The 25,359-nt window shown below is 34.1% G+C and overlaps 1 protein-coding gene across 7 annotated transcripts in view; it reads left to right on the forward strand.

Moving 5' to 3' along the window:
• The window catches only part of LOC106871733 (clathrin interactor 1), a 172,755-nt gene that overhangs the window by 76,629 nt on the left and 70,767 nt on the right, over positions 1 to 25,359 (forward strand). For 4 of the 7 annotated variants that reach the window (XM_052965741.1, XM_052965736.1, XM_052965738.1 and 1 more), the window contains exons 3-6: positions 1,020 to 1,221; positions 2,803 to 2,941; positions 18,782 to 18,913; positions 21,142 to 21,331. In XM_052965741.1, coding sequence (XP_052821701.1) covers positions 1,020 to 1,221; positions 2,803 to 2,941; positions 18,782 to 18,913; positions 21,142 to 21,331 — 663 coding nt within the window. The remainder of the gene's footprint in view (positions 1 to 1,019; positions 1,222 to 2,802; positions 2,942 to 18,781; positions 18,914 to 21,141; positions 21,332 to 25,359) is intronic. The other 3 variants (XM_052965739.1, XM_052965737.1, XM_052965740.1) reach the window with 3 other exon arrangements.

Consider the following 25,359-nt stretch of genomic DNA (forward strand, 5'->3'; position numbering starts at 1 on the left):
TCATTGTCCCAGTGTGCCAGACTGACTTTAGATTTCATTTATACTAGATTGTGGATAAAATGGCTAGCACTATGACCAAGTATTCAGCAACATTATAAAGATTAGTCCCATCTGTTAAAATGTATAAGATAGTTATCTGTTTGAATGAATGGTTTTATAAATTTCTTAAGCTATCTGTGTATCATACTTAATGTATACACACTTGATAGATCAGTTACTTCAGTATTTGTCATGAGATGACATCTCTGTTGGACTTGCTGTGTGCATGCCCTGAGCATGTGACTGGTTGAGTATATCATCATTACTTTACATCCATTTTCCCTGTTGGCATGGGTTGGACAGTTTGATGAACTGGCGAGGCTGGGAGCTATACCTGGTTCCATTGTCTATTTTGGCATGGTTTTTACTGTTGGATGCCCTTCCTAGTGCAACCATTTTACAGAGTATAATGGCTGCTTTTTATGTGGCATCAGCACCAATGCTTTTAAGTTACACCAGCACCAGTGCTTTTTATGTGGCACCATTACCAACAGGGTCACCAAGTACTAGACGCTAGAAGGCCTGATTTAGTAGTAGATAAATAGAATAGAAAGTGCCAGATAATTGACTTTACAGTCCCAAATGATGAAAAAATCAATATGCTAGGTGTAAAAAAAAAATAGCAAAGTACCAGGACCTAGCCATTGAATTACAGAGACTATGGAGAGTGCAGGTAAAATGCATCCCAGTAATTTTAGGTGCATTAGGAACTATCCTCAAAGATTTGAACAGGTAGATAGAAGAAATAGGCATGAAACCCAGTTTAGTATAGCTCCAGAAAAGTGTTATTAGGGACAGTTAGGATACTTAGGAGGGTTCTTGGGATCTAAGGTTACTTATTGTAGCCCAATTTTAGGAATTTTTCTTTTCCAACAGTTTAATCTGTAGTGTGTGTATTTTATTATTTAATAATAATAATCAACTATTTTCAAATTCAATATTTAAGATTTATTTGTCATTTTTCAATTTATTTTCTGCAGCACCAATGTGGTGATGAACTATTCTGATGTCGAGGCTAAAGTACGAGAAGCCACAAACGATGATGCTTGGGGTCCACATGGCTCGCTAATGGGTGAAATTGCACAGTACACATTTACATACGAACATTTCCCGGAAGTAATGGGCATGCTTTGGAAACGAATGTTGCATGATAACAAGAAGAACTGGCGACGAGTATATAAAGTAAAATATCAGGATTAAGATTTATTAAAACAAAAACAAAAAAAGCATTTTTTACATCTCTGTTACACTTATCATAGAAATTTATTCTTTAATATTTAGTGTTATTATGTATGTGTATAATTGCATGTGTGGAGGCGCAATGGCCCAGTGGTTAGGGCAGCGGACTTGCGGTCATAGGATCGCGGTTTCGATTCCCAGACCGGGCGTTGTGAGTGTTTATTGAGCGAAAACACCTAAAGCTCCATGAGGCTCCGGCAGGGGATGGTGGCGAACCCTGCTGTACTCTTTCACTACAACTTTCTCTCTCACTTTTACTTCCTGTTTCTGTTGTGCCTGTAATTCAAAGAGTAAGCCTTGTCACACTGTGTCATGCTGAATATCCCCGAGAACTACGTTAAGGGTACACGGGTCTGTGGAGTGCTCAGCCACTTGCACGTTAATTTCACGAGCAGGCTGTTCCATTGATCAGATCAACAGGAACCCTCGACGTCGTAAGCGACGGTGTGCCAACAACAACATAATTGCATGTAAATAGAATTGGTTGAAACTAGATTACTCTAAATTGTCTTTAAAAGTAGAGAATGCATATTTTAATTACTAATTCATAAGGCAACACACACACACAAAAGAAAAGAAAAAAGACAATGACTACTAAGATCTAATGTGAGATATTCTGTATAAACACTCCAACTATTTTATGATGCTCCCTACATGTTCCATACCTACAGGTATTGGTAATCATGGACTGTCATGCCAACATCTGAATCATCATCATCATCATTATCATCGTTTAACGTCCGCTTTCCATGCTAGCATGGATTGGACGATTTGACTGAGAACTGGTGAAACCAGATGGCTACACCAGGCTCCAATCTGATTTGGCAGAGTTTCTACAGCTGGATGCCCTTCCTAATGCCAACCACTCTGAGAGTGTAGTGGGTGCTTTTACGTGCCACCCGCTTTGAGAGAAAGATATGACAGTGGTTTTTCATTGACTTCTGTCAGTTTATTTACAGTTTGATCTGCTAGTTTTCTGATCTCTTGAGCTTATGTCACAGGATCTATTTAATCCTTAAACTAAAGAACCAATTCACACGCTGTCAGAGAATATTCTCATACACAATACAAGTCCTGAATACTTTAGCCACTGGACCATTTTCTGCTATTTGGCTTCTCAACAACAGCAACAACCTTTCCCAGGAAGCCTATGATTAGCAGTGGGTTAAGATTCAGTGAAAGCAAGTTAAGATTCAGTGAAACAGTGGACCAGCAAGATATTATCATGTTGTTTGTGTCCAATATTCTTAATGATCCTCCACCTCACACTGACAACTTAGAACTGTTCAAGATGAACATCAGCCACAATAATCTGACCAAAGGGAAGCTTGCCAAGGCAATAGACACTTCTGTTCTTCTGACTAACTTTTAAAAATACCTCACCTGCAGGCATTTTCATCCATGCACACATACAGCCAGTGTTTTTCTTTCCATTGAAGCATGTTCGTAGGTTGTTGTCATTGTCCCTTCCACTTCCTTCACATTTAATATTACATGTATTATTTTCTTTCTTTCTTTGTCCAGTCTCTGCTGTTGCTATCCTACCTAGTGAAGAATGGTTCAGAAAGAGTGGTCACCAGTTCACGGGAACACTTGTATGATTTACGCAGCCTTGAAAACTATACCTATACAGATGAAAATGGGAAAGATCAGGGACTGAATGGTAAGTATTTTCCAATTTTTTACTCTTTATATATTAGCTCATGTGTGTATGGGTGTGCATTTTGTGGTGAGATTATTGTTGTTATAATTTCTTTAAGTATTAACTTAAAGAATAAAAGTGATATTAAAACCCTCAAAGAATCAAAGAACTTGTAAGGGTCAATGCATAGTTCAGCTCCAGTTTCATGGCATTTAGTTAAAGAAAAATAAACGTTCTCCCTCAAAGGAATACTAGCATCCTGTTGTTGGTAACATTTTTAAAAGCATTACTATATATTCCTGTCTGCTAGTTAAACTGAAGTATGTATAAAATTTGTTTCCAAGTTTAGATACTGCAAAAAAGTGTGTAGTAGTAGATTTCAGCTTAATGCTTATGGAAAATGCAACACCTTATTGACTTTTGGTTCACCTTTTTTTGATTTTACCCACCTAAAAAATGTAGACCTAAATCATTGCAGATCATAATTTATTGCATTCCTGATAACTCAGTAAAAACTTCAATGTTAAGGTTCTGGGCAACTAACCCTCATGATCATGAATTTAAACCATGTTGCAGCAGGCTGCATGAAAGCTATCAATACCAACCTCCCTCTGATTGTACTACACCTTAGACTTAAGAAACATGAAGCACCAAACTAGGTACCATATAATATCTGATCTATTGTAGATAGCCCTTCAACCCCATGTATGATGTGCATAATATTGATTTCGTTTAACTAGTTACAAAAATGACATTTAGTCATTGTATTATGACCATCAGTGTAAGAATGTCTGTATGAACACTGTCCACATTGTAAGAATGTCTGTATGAACTCCCTCTACACTGTAAGAATGTCTGTAGGGACACTGTCCGTATTGATGAGATTCTGGTGAGCTAAGTTTAATCTAACTTTGTTTGAGTCCTGGTTGAAGTTTTTCATTTCAGTTACATCTTATGTTTTTGGTTTTGAGCTGTTATAATAGCATGATGTGCATAGGTTGCACTAGGTTGACTTGTCCTTGATATGCTATTTACTGATAAAGATTCCTGTGGTGCTGTAGCATTCAATTAAACATTGTAGTATATTTCTATTGTTTTATATTACTGATATTTATTTTATAAAACTAAGAAGGATGAAAAGCAAATTTGGCTTTAGTGTGGTTTGAAATCAGAACTATAAAGCACATGATACTTTAATATGTTTAACCCTTTCATTACCGTATTTATTTTGAGATGCTCTCTGTTACTTTCAGTTATTTTAGACATAACAAAGAATTTAGTAAAATAATTTAGTTATCATTAAGCTAGTGTTAGGAACATAAATTGTGACTAAGATTTAGTGGAAGATTTTAATTCAAAACTTATGAAAACAAGACATTTGTACTACAGAGCCAGAACCGGTTTCAGGCAGGTTGGTAACGAAAGGGTTAAGCTGTCCATCTCTACTATTTTGGCTTGAGAGAGGTGGAAATTCAATTTTAAATAAAATAGTCTCCATGATTTACTGTACCTAATTACCTTTATAAAGGATTATTGTTTAGGAATGAATGTGTTGGTTCTGCAATAGTAGACATCTGGTCCTTTTTGAAAACTGGAGGTTTAATGTTCTAAGTTGAATGTTGCTAATGAGTATTTGTGTTGTACATTATATTGTGGAGTATTTCCCAAAGGTGTAGTGACAGAATAAGTTGTCATATTTACATTGCTGAGTGCAGAATGTCTCATACAGAATGTTCACATCTGACAAAGATGTTGAAATTGCATGTACTTGTCATTTGTGTGTAAATAATAAAGAAGGACTAAAGAGTGTAAGAATGTGCATGTCAGGAGATGAGAAAACTGAAACCTGAGGTACTGTATTGTTGATAAAAAGTGGTATGCCTTTAATTTTTGTACACCTTTTCTAACTTAGCTGACACTATCAAGTTACTGAAAACAATTCAAAGAGAGTTACCTCCTGCACTCTATGTATTGAATTTTTGTTTACTATACAAGCTGTTTCAGTGAATTTTACTAATGAGATATACACTCTCTCACACATACACAAATTATCAGAGATCCATAAAGTAGAATGTACAGTGAAAGTGGAATGAGAAACGCAAGGTCTGAGTCATTAATTTAATCATTTATGTCAACGAACACTTATAACCTGCAGTAGTGGCAACATAGCAGCTGTGCTGTTGATCATGTTAATATTCTCCTGTATGTTTTTTCCATACCATACATATAGAGCAGTAACACCATCATTTGGCCTATAAGAACCTTTAGCCAAGAAAAGATCATTTTATCTGTTGCTTGCCAAGTAATATTGTTATTAAAAATGTTTTGTTCCTCATCCATTATTATGTTGCTGTTTTGTTGGGGTTTTTTTTCCTCTCTTTTTACCTCCTCTGTTGTTACCATAATGGATTCTGCTGCCATTTGCTACTATTCTCCACTTAAAGAACCTATTTATTATATTTACTCATTCTTCACATTCTGTTGTTTTTTATTTCAAAATTCTACTTTTTATGATGACCACTTCTCTAGAATATTCATTTCTCTGCCAACTGATTTCCATATAATTCACTAACCTTTAACTTTTCCATTTCTGTACCAACTATTGCTAACCTCATTATTTCTCTCCCATTGCTTTCTCAGATGGTTTTTATAACCACTGGGAAATGTCCCTCATTGTTAGCTAAAAGATGAAGAAGGAAAAAAGAAAATGGAGGCTTTCTAATCTAAATTGCTAACAAGTTATAGAGTTTACAAATACAAGAAAGAATATAATGATAATTTAGTTTTATCATACCTGACTAAAAGAATAAGAATGATGTTTTTAAAAAGTTTTGTAAAAGTATTTCTACTTTAATAAGTTAGTAGGATTGTTGTTTTCATTATCTTACGAATGCTTCTTAATTAACTATTCATTTATGAAATAGGGGTTCAACCTATCTTTAGACAAGTAAATAAAAGCAAACAGTAATTGAACTTGCAGAGGGGCAAAACATGATGAGTGTTGGGCCATCAAGAAGCTTCTACATAGTCTCTTAACTTGTTCTATACAGTAACCAACATTCTGTCATCACATTCCTGATTATCTTTAAAAAATAGGGACTACATAGATGTTCCCTCTGATTTTTAGTATTCATTATGTGCAAAATTTTTCCTGTGACAAAAGTATGCACCCATGGAATGTATAATAATGTATATTTATTAATTACTAAATTAATAATTACACTACATTATTTTAGGCAACTGACCATTTTCTACTTCAATTAGTTTCTTTTATGCTATCATTAATTTCTTGTTTACCAATTCCAAAATGTGTGTGCATATGTACACAAGTACACAGCTTTGAGAACTCAATGTGCCATGCATTTTAAATTGTAAAGCTTAAGAGATAATAAATATTGAATGAATACCACTGTTAGAAATATTGATTGACTGTTTGTTTCAATTTGCTATCTCTCTCCTATGAATTTACTCAAGCAGGTCTACTCAGCGAATGCAATATCAAATGCAATAAGCCTTTGCATGTTTTGAACCCATGTATTTGTATAGCCATTAGATCAGTATCAAAGTTTCACAGTTTATTGTAATGATTGATGTCCTTCAATATCTTAGATGTTGGACGGCTGCTTAGATAAGAAATTTACTGTTTAATATTAAAGGCTTACATATTGTGACATATATATTAGTTTTGAAATAAGGATGAATTCTCACCCATGGTGCAAGAAATAGAGATCAGTTGCTTAGTCTTTCATAATCAGAAGAGTTATCCATCAAAAAATGACCTCATTTGGCTTCAGTGAGTTGGAGAATGAGATCTGTGACACTCATGCTTTTATTAAAGACTTTATCAAAGTGAAATAGTTACAACTGAGAATTAAACCTGGATGGTAGACTTAGTTTACCAAGACCTTCTCATGCCAACTTATCCTATAAATTATACTGTGGAATGAACCCATATAAAACATAGTACTTTGCTGTTAGTTATGACCAATTCCAAATTCATATGGAATGGGAATGAGGTTTTATTATATTCTCGCCTTTCTCGAAAACATTACTAATGTAAAAACTGAATTTCTTTCAAGTGGTGATCAAAACCATGAGCTTATTAGTTGCTCATGAGGTATTCAAATGCTTGCCACTGTTTCTGGTGTCTAGATCACAAGGTTAGTCACAGTGAAAGACAGGAGTAAAGATGGTATATTCATATCCAGTGTTTTGCTGGTATATTTTATAGCAACTCCAGTGGAGTAAAAGTTAGAGTGATAATTGAATTGAAAACAGACAAGGACAAAACTAGACAGGGTAAAACATCCAGTTTCACTGGATGTTTTACTTTATCAAATGCTATGTCAAACTCTAGGTGTAAATAGAGATTTCTTTTGACGAGCAAGAGGGTCTTTACATTAGAGAAGTAAGTTCACAAAGTGTGAATTGAATTTGGACAGTGACATCCTCTGTTGTCTCACGACTAATCTCATTCTATATTTTGAACTGCAAGCTTCTCATGTCACTAGGTCATACCTCCTCCACCTCATTTTCGTTGGTGTATAGCTTTACTGATCTTTATTCCCCACTCCAGAAAGGATGATTGGCTGTTTGAAATTTTATAATCTATTTCTAAATTCAGTTGCATGCTCATGCTTATGTGCAAAAACAAACAAACACATTTATAATCAGATTCCTGTTTATCTTAATTACTTATCAATTTTTTTTTTTTTTAAATTAGATCACAAAGTACAATGAAACACCTTTGGATCTTAACACTTATAAAACATAACACATATTAATTCATGAAGACACTGAATACTTAAATTCTTTCTTCTGGTTAATTGTGTTAAAAAGAAATAACTACATGGTTTAAATTTACTGTGATATTAAGGAACTATGTTGTCTTTAGTTCAAATATTGTTATAGAAATGATGTTGCACCATTAGGCATTTCACACTGTTCTGTATTCCTTATCGATACATATAAATTTGATATGGGCGATTCTTTCTTGTCTTGGGATTCACGGTCAAACGGCTGGGTGGAATTGTGCGAAACATTACACAGATGTGTAGAATGATCTGGTGGTGATGCTGGGCTTTGTATTTTTTTCATAGCTCCCATAGTTACCGAGATAATCTGCTATGATAATACTCTTGTGTTTATGAATGAAAAAAGAAAGGGTGATGTCAGACTTGGTAGTGGGATGATGAAAACTGTACACTGAAAAAATAAATCAAACAGTGTTTCAACTCTGTGTGAACATATGTGTGTGTATGTAGAAGGGTTGTATGTGAATGTGTGTGTGTGCACGCAATGGAAGTGGGATGGTTCATCTTTGTTCGCTTAGTATTTGGGTTTATTTTTTGATTTGGTTGAATCTTGGTTGGTTTGTTTTTTTTGTTGGTCAATTATTTTTAGCATTTTGACAGAAAAAAGTCATTCTAAAATTGTTTTTTAATGTAAACATGCCCAAACAAGTTGAATGCTTACACAGAGCAGGTTTTACAGCCACATCATCCAAACCAACCATGTGAAACCGGGCTTAGCTGCTAGTTATACATAATCTTAAGACATATTAGAAGAAGAAAAAAAAGAAAAGAAAGAAATACATTACTTTTAATTTTTAAATTAATTTAGATTAACTAATTTTAAAGTCTTGAGTTATGTCATGCTGAAGAATCCAGAAAGTAGACCAAATATTGCTATCTATGACTACCAGAGACTTTAAGGACTTCATCTCATGAAAATTAATATGGAAATATATGTATGCTCTTTTCACTCTTTGATAATGATTTTTCAGTATGAGAAAAATTAAGTTAGAAGCAATTCTCTCCCCTTTAGTAGCATGCTCTCTCTCCTTAAGTACCAATTCCCAGTAATTCCACCATGTCTAAGATGAGTTGTTATAGAAATAAGTTTTTCATTTTTCTGGTCTTTTAATAACACTAATTTTATGTCTATATTTCTGAGCTGAGTTACTATTAATAATCATTTCAGTTTTCCAGAGATTTAACCTCATCAATCTTGTTTTTGTATTTTTTCTTACATGACAACCTGTCTAATCTTTGATCAAGTTTAGGTGCTCTAGTTTTACGTCTGTACTTATATATACATATATTTCTCTTGGCTGTGTTTTAACTAAGAAGCTTTATTTCTGATGCAAGATTTCAAAGTTGTTAATCATTGCATTAGGAAAAATAAATTCTAAATCCAAACTGTGTCTACAGAAATGTTATTTTTCTAAAAGCAATTGAAAGTTGGATCAATCAAAATACGGTGCAAAAACTTTAAAATGATGAGATTGTCTGGAAAATATAAATTTTTAGATTTTACAGTGTTTCACCAAGAGTTTTTCCTGATCATCTTAGGGGATGAGGTTTTAAATCAATGCACATACATATTGTTTGTATCAGTGGAAGTGGAATTTAGCAATAATAAATAAAGGTTTGCAATTCAAAATTATCCAAGATATATATGATATTTTATATATCATCATCATCATATATATACGCTCTTTCACATTGAAATTCAAGCTGGAAGGTCAATAATAAAGAAGTGAGATATGAGCACAGATGGTGCTAAGCATTGTTGAGTCAAAATGCTACCTGATAATTAAGTTTGTTTGGTAACATTGAATGATGATAATGAAAACATGATGGATTACACTAATTAACATAGTTATACATTGATAGCTATAAATATGCAATTTTCTTTTGAGCTATCCATATATAATAGACAAATATATTTCATGTAAATAAGGCATTCAAGACCTTCCCAACACAGCAGAAGTGATATCCTAAAACCATGGTGCCACATAAAAAGCACTGGTGTGGGTGTTGGTTCCACTTAAAAATACTGGTACTGGTTCCACATAAAAAGCACTGGTACTGGTGCCACATAAAATGCACTGGCATTGATGTCACGTAAAAAGCACTGGTGATGGTGGCACATAAAAAGCACCTAGTATACTGTGTAAAGTGGTTGGTATTAGGAAGGGCATCCAACTATAGAAACCAAGCCAAAACAGACTATGAAACCTGGTGCAGCTCCTCACCTTGCCAGTTCCTATCAAGCTGTACAACACATGCCAGCATCGAAAACAGATGTTAAATGTTGATGAAGATGATGAAGTTCTTAAACAATCAAATCTATAAACTAACTATAAATCAAAAACATATAATAAAAAAGTTTGAATTGTTTTCTTGTTAATCAACACTTAGTAGACAATATTAGCTCACTTAGACATGTATTCAAATTTGTAAATAATTCATTAAATCAAAAAATACAAATATCGATAATCTTTGGAAATCATTAAACAGCTTTTGTGATAATTTTTTAAAATGTTGACTATTCCCTTTCTCCACTGAATGCATCATATACTAGAATCAATTGAAGCATGGTGTAAAAAATAGAAATGACATATTTTTGATTGATAGTGGGGAAGCTAAGAACTATTTTCCATGTCTCAGTGTTCTGGATTGAAAATAGATGCCACTCCTACTTCATAGTACACTGTCATTTTAAACTTTGCTATATACATCCTTTTACAAATCTTATTACTCTGATACCTAAGTTTACCTGACTAACAATAGTATTCTACTCTTAATTGACAGTTGATAGACAAATTAGCATGCAAGAAATATAGCTGAATAAACAGTTATTCTAACAATCACTATTTTAAAATCTAGCCCACTTTTGTTGGCAAGATGTTGTTTTGTTCCAAGTAAGCGCACATTGAGTAGACTATGATCAAAATCATTCCCTCTACAATCATCTCATCTGTTTTTTTTTTGTTTTTTTTTTTAATATCTAGAACGACATTGCCCAATGTATCCACTGTTCTTATCAATTGATAGGATATTAAACTCTTTAGCATTCAGATTACTCTGTGAGATGTAATACTTATCTATTCACACTGTTTTGAATTAATCAGGCATTATCTCATAACTTTGAGATTTCAATGATGTGATTGCTTGATTTTTAGTATGACATTGTTAGGTGTGAAAGGCCAGATCTGGACAGGTTAAACATGCAATAGATAGAATATTTGGGACCTAATATGGCTGGTTTAAATACTAGAGTTAAAGGAGATATGAAGTAGAGTGACCATGTAGCAGCTCCGTCATTGGTCTGTTATTAACTGTGTGCTTGTTTCGGTGGCCAGATATATTACATTGCAATACTCTTGATAGAAAATAAGGTGGCAGGCTGGCAGAATTGTTAGCACACTGGGTAAAATGCTTAGTAGCATTTTGTCTGTCTTTACATTCTGAGTTCAAATTCCACTGAGGTTGACTTTGCTTTCATCATTTCGGTATTGATAAAATAAGTACCAGTTGAGCACTGGGGTTGATGTAATCAACTTGTCTCCTCCTGAAATTGCTGGCCTTTTGCCAAAATTTGAAACTAATACTTTTGATACAAAATGATATACATTTTACTACAATTGATTAAGAAAGCATTAAAAAAAACAGCAAAATATTGCTAGTTGTATAGAGACAGTGAGGTGTTGAAATTAGCCAGACAATGAAAAAAATGTAATGCTCTTAGTCTTGGCTCTCTTCCAGAAGATTCTGTTATAAAAGAAATGAAAAAAGAGATAAATAATTTTTTTTTAAGTATTAAAATTTCTAAGAAAGTTAATTTGATGAGAATGAAAAATTTGAAAAACGGGACGAGATCCTGCAGCCCTCCAGTAAGCACCTATGAATTAATCTCCTTTACTTATCTTATAGTTTTAGCTTATTTTTTTACTAAGTAAGGAAAAAATGTAAAGAAAGGAAAACAACAAAATAAGATTGTGTATAATACTATTCTGGATTTTAACTGGTGACATAAAAATCTCAAGTTCAAACTCTACCCCAATTGTATTATATAATGACTCTTCTGTCATCCACCTGCTACCTCTCCCACCCATGGCTAGATGGGTAAAATGTTGAGGAGTTGGACGACATGGTCTTGTTCATATTTTAACTTGGCAGGATTTGTGAAGTGCCTTTTAAATCTGCTACATAAATATGTGGTTGCATCAGTACAGTTACTACTGTATATAATGGTTGAATAGACATCTGTCAGAAGGGCATTGTTCCAACAATATTCAAATATTCATATTTGTAAAAGCCATTCCATATGTTGATGCAAAGCAATAAGTAAAAGATCATCATGTATTTGTTTAATTAAAAGTAAACTAAACCTTATTTCAAAAAGCTGAATGGCAGGTACCATTCCCATTTCATATTTTAACAAAGGGAACTGTCTCAAGGTTATTCAACCATTACTATTGTGATTACTATTCGTGTATATTTAACCATTTTTGAATAATTAAGTTAATTCAATTCAAACAAATATAAAATACAGAAAGCAAGTTTTTAATTTTTTTAATTATTTATTTTATATCTATTATTTCATGATATCAGAGTGATGAATGGTAGAATCATAGCACATCAGACAAAATGCCTTATAGTATTTAGTTATATCACTTTATGTGTTTTGAGTTTAAAACTTGCTGGGGCTAACATTGTCTTTCCTCCTTACAGGGTTAATAAAATAAGTACCAGTCAAGTACTAGTGTTGTTCTAAAAGTGCCAGTCAAGTAGTAGGGTCAATCTAAATGATTTTACCCTCCCACAAAATGTGTGACCTTGTACCTATTTTAGAAACTATTTCGTGTTATCATGGGTTGATTGATTCTTATAGATTTAGATGTTTCCATATACATTATTGGAGTTTTGCTTTTATTTCTCTATTATCTCCATTGAATGACCCTTAACATCTTATTGCAGATCAGTGCACCTCTAAAATAAAGCTAATTGATTATTCTGTTATTTAGATTGAGGTACATTTGAGTAATACGTCTTAACTAGAAACAAAACAATAAATATTATAGATCATTGTAATAAGTAGTCAACCCCACAATGTAACACACATTAACATCATGGCCACTCCACTTCATTAAGTTCTTTAAAGCTTTCTTTTGAGTATTGATACAGCTAATGCTTCAATGCTATACAGTATTACTTCTCTGACATACAGGTCATGAAAGCATCATTTTTTATACAAGAAAATGTTATCTTCCTTTTAATAACAGCTAGACAGGCTTTCTTGTCTTCGCCATCTCACCTCTGGTTGTAGAGTATTCTATTATGAAATTTAGAAGTAAAAAAGACATGAATATAAATAAATTTTCAGGCTATTAATCAATCCATAAGATGATAATTTTTTTTAAATATCTACACCTGTCTCTACAAGTTTAATCTCAATTGTCATCTGGTATCTTATTTCTAAGCTCAGGTTAATAACATTTATTCATTCATTTGGTAATCTCAAGTTAAGATAGACCTTACAAGTCTTCTTCTGAGCTCATGATCCTGTATTGCTATTAGGCATACCTTCCTGTGATTTTTTAATTTTGGTGTCAAAAATAATGAATTCTACTTTTTCAAAAGTAACTGATATCAGTGTGTGTGTCACTGTGATACATGGTTCACTTCCAACTGAGGTGAAAAAGAGGCAGCTATCCTCTGACAGATACCAGATCACATTTCAGTGGTTTTTCACTGGGTGTCTCTAACCCAGATACATGTCATACCAGATACATGTCAACTGGAGTAAGCTGAGCTCAGAACTTATATCAGGTAAAGTCATCGTGCCCTAAATTAATGACTAAGACATTAACATGTCTTATTACAGTTTCATTACAAAGAAATGTTTCTAGTTTAGGATTATGTACACATAATGAATTTTGGCAAACAAACCTTTTGAAACCTGCATAGTGTTCATTCATTCATTTTATGTTCATCTTTATGCAGACATGGATTAGCCAAGTACTTATTTGAGGCTGGTTGCTTTTCCTTTCACTCCACCCTTACCGCTTTTATATATGCAATTTTTTTTTTCTTATTCCACCTCTCAGAGCTACAAGAAATAATGCACATATATGTGTGTGTATGTATATATGTATGTCTGTCTGACTACTTGTCTGTCTGTCTACACACACACACACACATGCATATATATGTGTGTGTATATATACACATGCATATATATATATATGTACACACACACATACAGGCTTCTATGCAGTTTCCAAGTTCCAGTTTCACTCACAAGATATTGATTAACCTGAGGCAATAGAAGACATTTGCCCAATGTGCCACACAGTGAGATTGAATCCTAGACCACATACCTGTGTCTGTTCCATGATTGCATCTATGCCCTGCCTGCACCTACAAAAAAACCTTTTCAATTTAGAAGGTATGGTTAATAGTATAAAAAAAATTATCATTTTATTCAAATCAATTCATTTCATGCATTCAGATATATTTTTTAATGCCATTTTTGAAAACTGGAAGCTTTGATTATAAATAATATGAGAGATTGGTTAAAGTAACAGGTACAAAAGACCCTAATTGACACACTTCACCTTAAATAATCAATTATTTTATGGTTATTTATAAATTCTTGTTCGTTGATAAGGACTAAGCATGGTATATGAAGAGTGTTATGAGGGTTACTCTAAGTATTTCTTTGTGCATGTTATAGGTTTAGCTCAAGTACAGCTGACTGTGTCTTCATAGCAACAATAATATCAATTTTTCTAAATCTGTCTCACATAGTTATTACAGCTTCTCTTATAATCGTGAGACATGACTGAATAGGTCAGATAAAAAATAAAAAAAAGAAAATTACTATCAGCCGTTTGTAAATATATCATTTCTCCAGTCTATAGTCTTTAGGTCCTTTGAATATATTTTTTGTGTATGTGCGTGCATATCCCGTGTGTGTGTGTATTGTGCTATACTCTACAACTATAGATCTAATCTCAAACATTGAAATAACTGTTAAACAATATTTTGATTACCTAAACATAAACATATTTTACAGAGGATGAGCTACATCATACCTACTATTGTTGCTCATGGATCGTTTCCAAGGATTGACTTTACTTTTCTTGCAGCATGTGCTACAACTTCTAAAAGCCTTATATTCTTAGCAGCAGCTTAAGAGAAAAAATGTATAGCAGTTATATTTCCTCTCACCTTTTTAAATTTATTCAATGTAAATTTCCTAGTTTTACAATCTTATTGTTATAAAATTTATCCAATTTATAAGATTCCAGATGTCATTGCTTGTTCTGGTGCTCGTGCTGTTATTCATGCAGATTTAATTTCGTCTGTGGATTACTCAGCCTCTTGTACTAATTCTGTAGCTTTTTGTTAAAGTTAGAATCAGAATAGATCTGCAAAGCTCAGTTGCAAAGTCCAAGCAAGGGCAACATAAAAAGATAATGAAATGTCTCTATGAAGAATGTAGTTGAAGTATCAATTGATTTTACTGGTCTCTTATGAAACTAAAATGTTGAGCAATCTTGGTTTGCTTTAACCTGGTGTATATATGGCACTGAACACTGAATGTAAAATGTGATCAATGGGATATCTGCTTGAAGAAAGAATGTCATCAATGTGTTTAGCCTTGTCTTTATTAAGAGTGAAGCGGTGTTAAGATTTTGAATTCAAAATATGAGGACCTCGCTTTAAAGGTTGTTAAAAGGGTTATTCTTTATAATTTTACTTGTTTCAGTCATTTAGCTGCAGCCATGCTGGAGTACTGCCTTAAAGGGTTTTGGTCAAAGAGATTGACCCCGGGACTTATTCTTTGTAAGACTAGTACTTATTCTATCGGTCTCTTTTACCGAACCGCTAATTTACGGGGATGTAACCACACCAACACCGGTTGTCAAGTGATGGGTTGGGGGACAGACACTCACACACACACATATACAAATATATATATATATATATATATATATATATATATATATATATGACGGGCTTCTTTCAGTTTCCGTCTACCAAATCCACTCACTTGCCCGAGGTGTCACGCAGTGGGACTGAATCTGGAACCTTGTGATTGAGAAGCAAGCTTCTTACCACGCAGCCACAACTGTGCCTATATGGTAAAGTTGACCTTGGAGGGTTTAGAACTCGGAACATAAAAAGACAGAGGGAATGCCGTTAAGCATTTTGCCTGGCATGCTAACGTTTCTGCCAGCTTTATTTCTTTTTAGAGAGAGAGATTTGAATATTATACCAAGCGAGTTCAGTAATTACATAGAAATTCTCTTGCTGACTTGCTTACCTCAACCATAAAATTTAACTAATCTCTTTGTCCATAGAAAATATTGAAGTAAGAATTTTCTTTCTTGAATAAACATATTGTTATTCTTTAAATAACTGTTTCTATTTGCAAGTATCACATGAGAATGTAAATTAAATCATTGGCTTACATAGTAAGATTGTTATAGCTGAACTTTTCAGTTTTCTAATCCTAGATGTACTCAGAAGGTCTGGTACTTGGTTCTAGCTTTTTGGTATTAAGCAGAAAGTAAATTCTTGCTTTTCATATGGTGGTGGTCTATCTCAGGTAACATTCCCAAATATTATTCCCAACAATTGGCTGAATTCAAGCATGTAAACACGTACTACTCATATCATCACCTTCCTCTTTATTTTACTATTTTTTAAAAATTTATTTTGGCATGATTTAAGTCAGCATGCAGTCTTGTATACACCCACCCAACATTCTCAGACTAGACCTTACTACTTTCCATCTCTCTCTTGAGCTTTCTCTACCATAAGATACCTCCTACTGACAGCATATGATACATTTTCATTCAACAAGAGTCATTCATTCACATAAAATATCTATACTAGCAAAGACACATCTATACAAATCAGCTCATTGCTTTAACAACCATAACCCCAACAACATTTCTGTGCTGAGCACTCATGTCAGGAAATCCTATAGTTTCTACTCTGCCTTTTGAGTTCAAATTCGACTGGGGTTAACTTTACTTTGCATTCTTCTAGGGTTGATAAAAAAAAATGATCAGGTATACACTAGGAAATTTATTCAGGTTTGTTCACTCTTTTCTTTTCTCTAATGATTATTTTTATCACAACCACCTCCAGCATCGATGCAGTTACCTAAGTAGCAGAAACTATTAACATGTTCCAATAAACAACAAAATAACCTGTACTGGCTATGAATTCAACATATATGTACTGTTAGTTCAGCTATTTTGGCATTCATGTAAAAGTTAGTAAAATATATATAAAGTAATAAATGATGGAATTAATTCTAAGGTGGTTTCTCTGGAAACATGTAAACAACATTTAAACTGGCTGGTTTACTTTCAACTATTTTGCCCAGCCAACTGTAACACAATTACAATCAAAGCAGAACCAGCTTTTATGAACAACTGAACCCAGCTTATCCATTGCTTAAAATAGTCTAACCCCCAACTGCTCTTTTTTCCCCCCCAGTCAGTCACCATTACAACCTTGACCTAACCTCAAACAAGTATTATCTCTGTCCTCCAGTGCATGAGAAACATAAAAGTAAAAAGGCTAGCAACATGGTTGACTCTCTTCAGACTACATAGGGGAAGGGGTGCAAAAACAAACAATAAAGAAACACATGTGAAGATATTCATTCACATATCGAATGAGAATAGGAAATGCATTTGCACATAAATATACACAGAAATTTGGGGACATGTATTGTTGAATTGTTAACAAGTTTATTTTGCAGTGGTGTGGTCATGCATTCAGTCTCACTCCACTGCACTCTCCTTCCATAAATTTATTAGATCTAACATATAGAGCCCCATCAAATGAGCTGTACATAGAATTTAAAGAGTCAGCTTTATTACACAATGTCACTGTGATTCTGCTTGTGGATCAGTCAAATACTCAACCACTTACCCTATAATTTAATAAATTGGTAGTTTATTGAACATCTAAACTCATTGTTGATACCAATGTAATATCCACATTTGCTCACTTAATAGAGAAACCCATATATATGTAGGTGCAGACATGACTGTATGGTAAGAAGCTTGCTTCCCAACCACATGGTTCCAGGTTCAGTCCCACTACATGACACCTTAGACAAATGTCTTTTACTATTGCCTCAGTCTAACCAAAGCCTTGTGGGTGGATTTGGTAGGCGGAAACTGAAAGAAGCTCATACATGTGTATGTGACCACTGCTTGACAACTGGTGTTGGTGTGTTTACCTCTCTTTAACTTAACAGTTCAACAAAGGAAACCATGGCGGTTTGGTAAGAAATTTGCTACTCAACTACACGGTTCTGGGTTTAGTCTCACTAGTGCTTTCTACTGTAGCCCTGGGCTGACCAAAACCTTGTGAGTGGATTTGGTACACAGAAACTGAAAGAAGCCCAACATAAAAATGAAAAATCATTAGGATATTCCGAGTAAATAGAAATGAGATGCCTCTAGTTTGAAACTTTTGTTTTGTCATTTATGAGACCCGTTTAAGTTGAAATCATTCTTTTGGTTATCAGGTTGAAATAGTGATCCTTTGGCTGTCAATGAATGAGACCCAGTTAGGTACCGTTGTGATCTTAGTTTGTTAAACTTCTAAATTCTTTCTTGGGATTTTAAAGCAACACTCACATGGTTTCTGGTTCAGTTCCACTATGTAGCATCTTGGGCTAGTATCTTCTACTATAAACCTGAGCCAATCAAAGCCTTGTTGGTGGCTTTGGTTGATGGAAGCTAAAAGAAACTTGTTTGTGTGTGTATGTGTGTTGGTCTTGATGTACAATAGTTCTAATTGAGCATCACTGTCACACAAACTTTGTCCTTCATGTTGAATCTTACATGAAAATATTTCCAGTCATGCAGAAGCATTACCTTGCTTGGAAACAGCTGAAGGTTGGTGACAGGAAGGGCATCCAAACAGAAAACTTTTCTATGCAAACCTGGAAAAGTGAACTTTAAAACAATGTTGATGATATTAATGATAATATTGAAATAAATAATTTCTTTCTATTTTTGTTTTGTTTCAGTACGGCAAAAAGGTAAAGAATTGATTGATTTCATCCAGGATGATGAGAGGCTAAGAGATGAACGGAAGAAAGCCAAAAAAACAAAAGACAAGTACATTGGAATGGCCAGTGACAGCCATGGTATCAGATATAGTAAGTTCTCAAGACAAGGTCTTTACTCTGTTTTATGCTTTATTTTTTTATTTTTTTTTTATACTGTTAAGAAAATAAAACTTACACTGGCAGAGATGACTCAGAAAAAATGCTATTTAGATACTTCACTTTTCTGAGTACAAATTTTTTTGTTGCTCCAGGGAACTGATAATCTTAGTATCTGAAATTATAATACTAACCCTATTCTGACTTTGACAGATATCAGCTTTCTGCCATGTCAAAGTAAGAATTTTAAATAACTTGCTTAGTTATGTAAACATACCTGTTAAGTTCACCACAGTCTGGATCTGTGATTTACATTTCTTTTTCACTTCCCTTCTGTGGTTATTGCCTTCTGGAAAGATAGGATCGTTATTTCTAACTTTCCTCCACTTGAAATCTGAGACTTTGAGACTACTTGTATTTTAAAAGTTAGTTTGAAGTTGAGAAGTAAGTTCCTGGCAAATTATGTCTGAAGTTCCTTTTGCTAAATCCTGCCCTTCTCAAGTGATCAGACTCTATTCTGATGTCCAAACTAATATTGAGATAGGTTTTCATTGATACATATTATTCATATTCAACTGCTGCTATTTAGATTTTGTTCCTAAACTGAACACATGCTTCTGATCACCTAATAAGAAGTCCTATGATTTTTTCCAAAACTATTTGAACACCTGATTTTATTAAGCAGCTAGAATTGCTTCTCTAAAATAGGCATAATTGTCAAAATTTTGCATTTTTGGCCACCTACAAATCTGAAGCTCTGTTCCTATAAATGAGATTGTTATTATCATTACCATTATTAATGCTGTGATTAATTTGTTACTTATTAAACCACTGCAGTTGTAGAAATGATTGCTTGAATGTCTTATCTTTGGGATATAACTCCATCCATCCATATTCTGATTTTTTCAGATTCTGGGGTTGACTTGACTTTTCATCTGATTGGTATTGATAAAATAATACTAGTCGTGTACAAGGTTTGATTTAATTAGCTATTTTCATAGTCTACAAGTTTATGACCTTGTACTAGTATGAGAAATCATTATTATTAGTATTATTATTAGTGTGGTGAAGTCACAGAAAGGGTAGACTGCCAGGCTTGTGATATTCATTAAATCCAGAGCCCAAGAAAACTAGTGTTTATCTGCCTAGGCAAAAATGTTTCAGTAAAATTCATAAATTTGGATAAGTTTATATGCTATGGAAATGAAACTGCTGTCATTTAAAGCAAAGCTCTTCAGAAAATCAAAATGTCTTTATTTCTTATGAAAGGCTTCACTTATTCAATTTGCTTAAAACTTATCCAATTTGTGAGTTTCACTAAAATCACATGCTATATACATCTTTTGAGGTATCCTGTCTTATTCCAGCATCATTGTTATTATATTTTCTCGAATCACCCATGATTTCAAGTGATGGTCTGAACAATAGACACTTGGTACTGCTAGTTTTTTATTGACTACTTCTGTATTTTAAAACCTGTGGCCCCTTCTGTAGTTTATTGTGGAGAATGCAGATATGTTGGCTGATATGGTCCCAGATAACTGAGAAGCCAGTATTTTGTGTATTGCATACATAACAAAGGCACTTAACTCTGAATGGCCAAATCCACCAAACTTTCCGTATGGGCCATGGGTTTTATGTGATTCACTGCTGTAAGTAGTGACAACACTATAAAAATGGCAAGGTTTTTTTTGTTTTCTTTTTTTATTCTACTGTGCTCAGTTAAATTCCTGCAACAAGAAAACCTTAATCTCATCAAAATGGAAGATAAACACTGGCTTAATAGGCCACAAATATCTGTAACTGGTCTCATAAATTTCTAATTACATAATAATCTTCATATGTTTGGTGAGTGGATGGCAGAATTGGCACAGCATTGGCCAAAATAACTGATGCTGTTTAGTTCCAATTTTTTCTGAGTTCAAATTTCACCCAGATCCACCTTTTCTTTAATCCTCCCAGAGTCAGTAAAATAGATATCAAATAATAAAACAAGCACTAGAGTTGATGTAATTGATTGGTTGTAAAAGAAGGTAATGATTATCCTAGCTTTCCCATGATCAGTAACTGAAAAGAGTAAAAATACATATCAACAAAAATATTTTGTAAAACAATATTTTCTATTATTTTTTTTCCCCCACTTGTTATTGTTGTTACTGTTTGTCCCTCCTCTGTGTTTTTTCTCTTTTTCTCTTTTCTTTCTTACCTTTCCAATATTATTGAAGGAGACCGTTATGATGAAGACTACCGCTCGACACCATCTGCAACGTCATCACACATTGGCAGGTTAGACGATATTGATGATTGGAATAGAGGCAAGAAGTCAGTTGCAAGTGAAGCAATAGATAAAGTAAAGGATCTCTGGCACCGTGCACATGGCAAGAAAAATATAGATGATGTTATAGACTATAGGTAAGACGTTCTTAATCGGGCTGGCAGGAAGGAAGGAAAGAAGGCAGGCAAGCAGGCAAACTTTTAACAAAAACAGAATTAAAACAAAAACTCTACCATCTCTCAGTAAGTTCCAACTGGCTGGTTTTTTCTGTTGGTTGGTTGGCTAGCTGACTGGCTGACTAGTGGTTTAATAAATTCACTTATTAATTCATTGGTTAATTGACCAGTTCATTGATTTTAAGGGTTGGGGGCTAGTTTATTGCTGTCTGATATACTGACTGGTAATTTGATTTGGCAGAATTGGTAGCATGCTGGTCGAAATGCTTAGCAGTATTTCGTCTGTCTTTACATTCTGAGTTCAAATTCCACCGAGGTCGACTTTGCCTTTCATCCTTCTGGGATCGATAAATTAAGTACCAGTTGTGTACTGGGGTCGATTTTATTGACTGGCCCCCTCCCCCAAAATTTCAGGCCTTGTGCCTATAATAGAAAAGATTATAACCTTCAAGCTGATTGGTTAATTGCCTAACTGACCAGCTGCTAATTAGCTTTGCAGTTAGCTAGCAGCTTTTTGATTGGCTGGGCAACAAGCTGACTGCCAATCTAGTTTAACCTTCTAGCTAGAGTTTTTTGGCTGATTGGTTGGTTATTTTGCTGGCAACCCATCAATCTACTGGACTGTTTGGCTATTTTGCCAGTAGTTGATTGACCCACTAAGTTAGTTGGTTGATTTATTCTGTGATCAGCTGACCAGTGGATTGGTTGGTTGGTTACCTTGCTGACTTTTATTTGGACTGGCTGATCAGCCATATCACCTTGGCTAGCTAACTAACAGACTATACTGGCCAGTAGACTTCACCCATTGACAGGTTCTTCATTGGGGATAGTAGAAGGGGATACTTAAAATAATTAATCTGAAAATTTATAAAATAATTAGAATTTTAAAAATGTTATTCTAAATTTTAAATGATACTAATTTATTTGAAAGAAATGCTAGTTTCTAAATGAGGTGGTGTTGATGGTGGTGGTGTTGATGTTTGGGTAATTACCAATCAGTGTTGAAGAAAGATGATGAATGGTTGTGTCAGGGTATTTCATTAAGCTGCGTTTTGAAGTTTTGGAATTGTGTGTATGTGTTGTGGATGGATGGTTTATCATGCTGAAGATTTAGTTGCGTTGTTATTCTGAGGTAGAAAAAAAAAATCCCACCAGGAACAAACTTTGCCTTTTATATTGCAATCGGGTTGATAAAAACATAAAAAATAGTAACAGTAAAATCAGTTATAGCCACAACCTAATTTCCCTTAACAAACTAGTAGAGCCCTTGTATTAAGACAAAAGAACTACTCTCCCCCAATGTACATGTACATACATATGGAAATAGTGATACATATGTAAATACACACACACACACACACACACATATATATGTAATATTTAGTGTATGCAGGCATATACATGTATGCATGTTTGTAGAGAAATATTGTTTCTTCTCTAAAAAATTAGATAGCCTGAAGAAAAGTGAATGTAGTAGGGTTCTTGTGCAATGCCCATCGCCTTTTTATGGTCTCCTTGCTTGATGGGATAAATATAACTGAGTGAAGTTTGTCCCTTTTCCTGGTCAGCTTATTGAAATCTTTCTTTATAGTAGTTTGAGGTTTGCATAGATTGGATTAGAGTTTTAATGACATGTAGATTATTATGTGTTAGGTTGCAAAAGTGTGTATTGTCTGTTAATAAATACAAACTGGAATATTTATATCTACACAGCCTACATTGTGTGTGTGTATATATATATATATATATATATATATCTATATATATATATATATATATAAATAGTTGAAATTTACAGATAAACAAAAGACGTAGACAGGTATATGAACAACATGTAAGTGTATTAGTTTGACACTTGGGAAAGTGAGAAAGTCTTTTATATTTTGAGCCTTCACTCATCAACAGAAAGGAATATGATATATGTATATACATACATACATACATACATACAATACAATACATACTCTACCTATTCAAACACCTGTACATGTATATATATGTAAAATCAATCATTTCTCATTTACCTGCATTCTATTATGCTGTTGATGGTCATGTCAGTAAGGTACTCATCAACAAGGCCAGAGGTAGTCTTGTATGACAGGAACTACGTTGGTTTTGTTGAAAGCCAAGGCATTTATTTATCAACAAACCAGTTTGTCCTACTCTTACAAGTAGCATCTGCAACACTGTTGTAGAAGATAAAAGTGCCCTATCCACTCGGAAATTTCAGCTCACTTGCTTAATGTTACTAGAAGCCTGGAGATTTTGCTGCTCTATAATATCCTTGTATATTTAGAAATTAATAGCTTTGTATTTCATGGTATGTTACAGTTTCTAGTTACTTTATTTATAAATTTTATAGCTGTAGAGAAAAAGGAATTATATTTTAACTTTGAGTCTTTAAGAATCCAAAATTTAAAAAATAAGCAAATTGGCTTCTGGCTTCTTTTAAATTGCGTCTTTATCCATCTTTCAGTTTGTTAAGTAATTTTCAGTTTTTTTGAAATTAAGATTTTTGTTTTGTGTTTGGTTAGTTTTGAAATAGGTAGGTGTTTCATATTTCTCTTGGCTGGATTTCAAATTCATATTCTTTCACGATCAACTGATTTTCAGGGTTTATATTCTGTATGTGTGTGTGTGTGTGTGTACATACAAGGGTAAGTCAAAACTTATATGCACTCTTGTTTCTGTAATTAAAACAAAAACAGGGGTTGAGCAATTACATCATTTTTCAACACAGTCTCCTTGCTTTTCACTGCACTTTTTCCAGTGGGTCACAAGTTTGCTTATTTCATTAGCGGAAAAGGTTTTTGGCTGGTCATACAGCACTTGGTGCACCACTTCCTGTGCTTCTTCATTCATAGTAAATTGATGATCTCATAAGGGATGTTTGAGTTGTCCAAAGAGATGGTAGTAAAAAGGAGTGAGACCTGTCCTGTATGCAGGGTGTTCCAGCTACTTGAAACACAATTTTTCGGTGGTTTCAATGGTGTGGGCAGCCATATGTGGGTGTGCATTGTTGTGCAACAATAACATTTGCTTTGACAACAGACGTCAGCGTTTGGTGCAAATTGCTGGTTACACTGTAGCTTACACTGGTGACTGTTGATCCCTTTCCAAGTAATGTTCTGGTAGAGTCCCTTTGTCATCCCCAGAAATCACTTTTTCTGTAGAAGGTTATGTCTTGAATTTCTTTTTCACTGGTGATTCCAGGTGTTTCCACTTTATACTCTGCCTTTTAAATTTTGACTCAAAGTGATAAACCCAGGTCTCATCTATGATTATTCTGTCCAAAAAAACTTCATCTTCATTGTTGTAGCATTTGAGTAAACATTGCCAGATCTCCACACAGTTGCGCTTATGTGCTTTGGTAAGCTCTCTTGGCACCCATCTCACACACTTTATGGAAGTGAAGCTTGTTGTGGATGAGTTTGTGTGCAGAATTATGATTGATTTGCAAAGAATATTCCACTGCATTGATGGCCACTTGTCAGTTCACCAGAACTATCTCTTGTGCTTGCTGAATCTTTATGTCAGTGGTAGAGATTGATGGGCATCTTGCTCCTTCCATGTGCTTTATACTTGTCTTGCCATTTTTAAACTTCTTGATCCATTCATACACACTTATACATGGCAAAGTACTGTCCTCATATTGTACTGAAGGTCTGCAATGAATTTCAGCTCTAGACTCACCTTTAGACCAGAAAAATCAGATCACTGATCTCTATTCTTCCTTGGTGCACTCTGCCAGTGGAGCAGGCATGTGAACTCTGTAACACAAGAAAGAAAAGTGAACCGACCGAGGTCAAACTTCAGTTATATAACCATGAGAGTACCACCTTTTAGCATGCAAGCACTTAAGGCATTGTGGCCAACCCAGAGGAAGTTTTGATGAAAGTGCAGATAATGTTTGATTTCCCTTATGTGCGTGTGTGTGTGTGTGTAGATATATATATATATATATATATATATATATATATATATATATA

This window comes from Octopus bimaculoides, chromosome 2 (assembly GCF_001194135.2).
Source record: "Octopus bimaculoides isolate UCB-OBI-ISO-001 chromosome 2, ASM119413v2, whole genome shotgun sequence".
Taxonomy (NCBI): domain Eukaryota; kingdom Metazoa; phylum Mollusca; class Cephalopoda; order Octopoda; family Octopodidae; genus Octopus; species Octopus bimaculoides.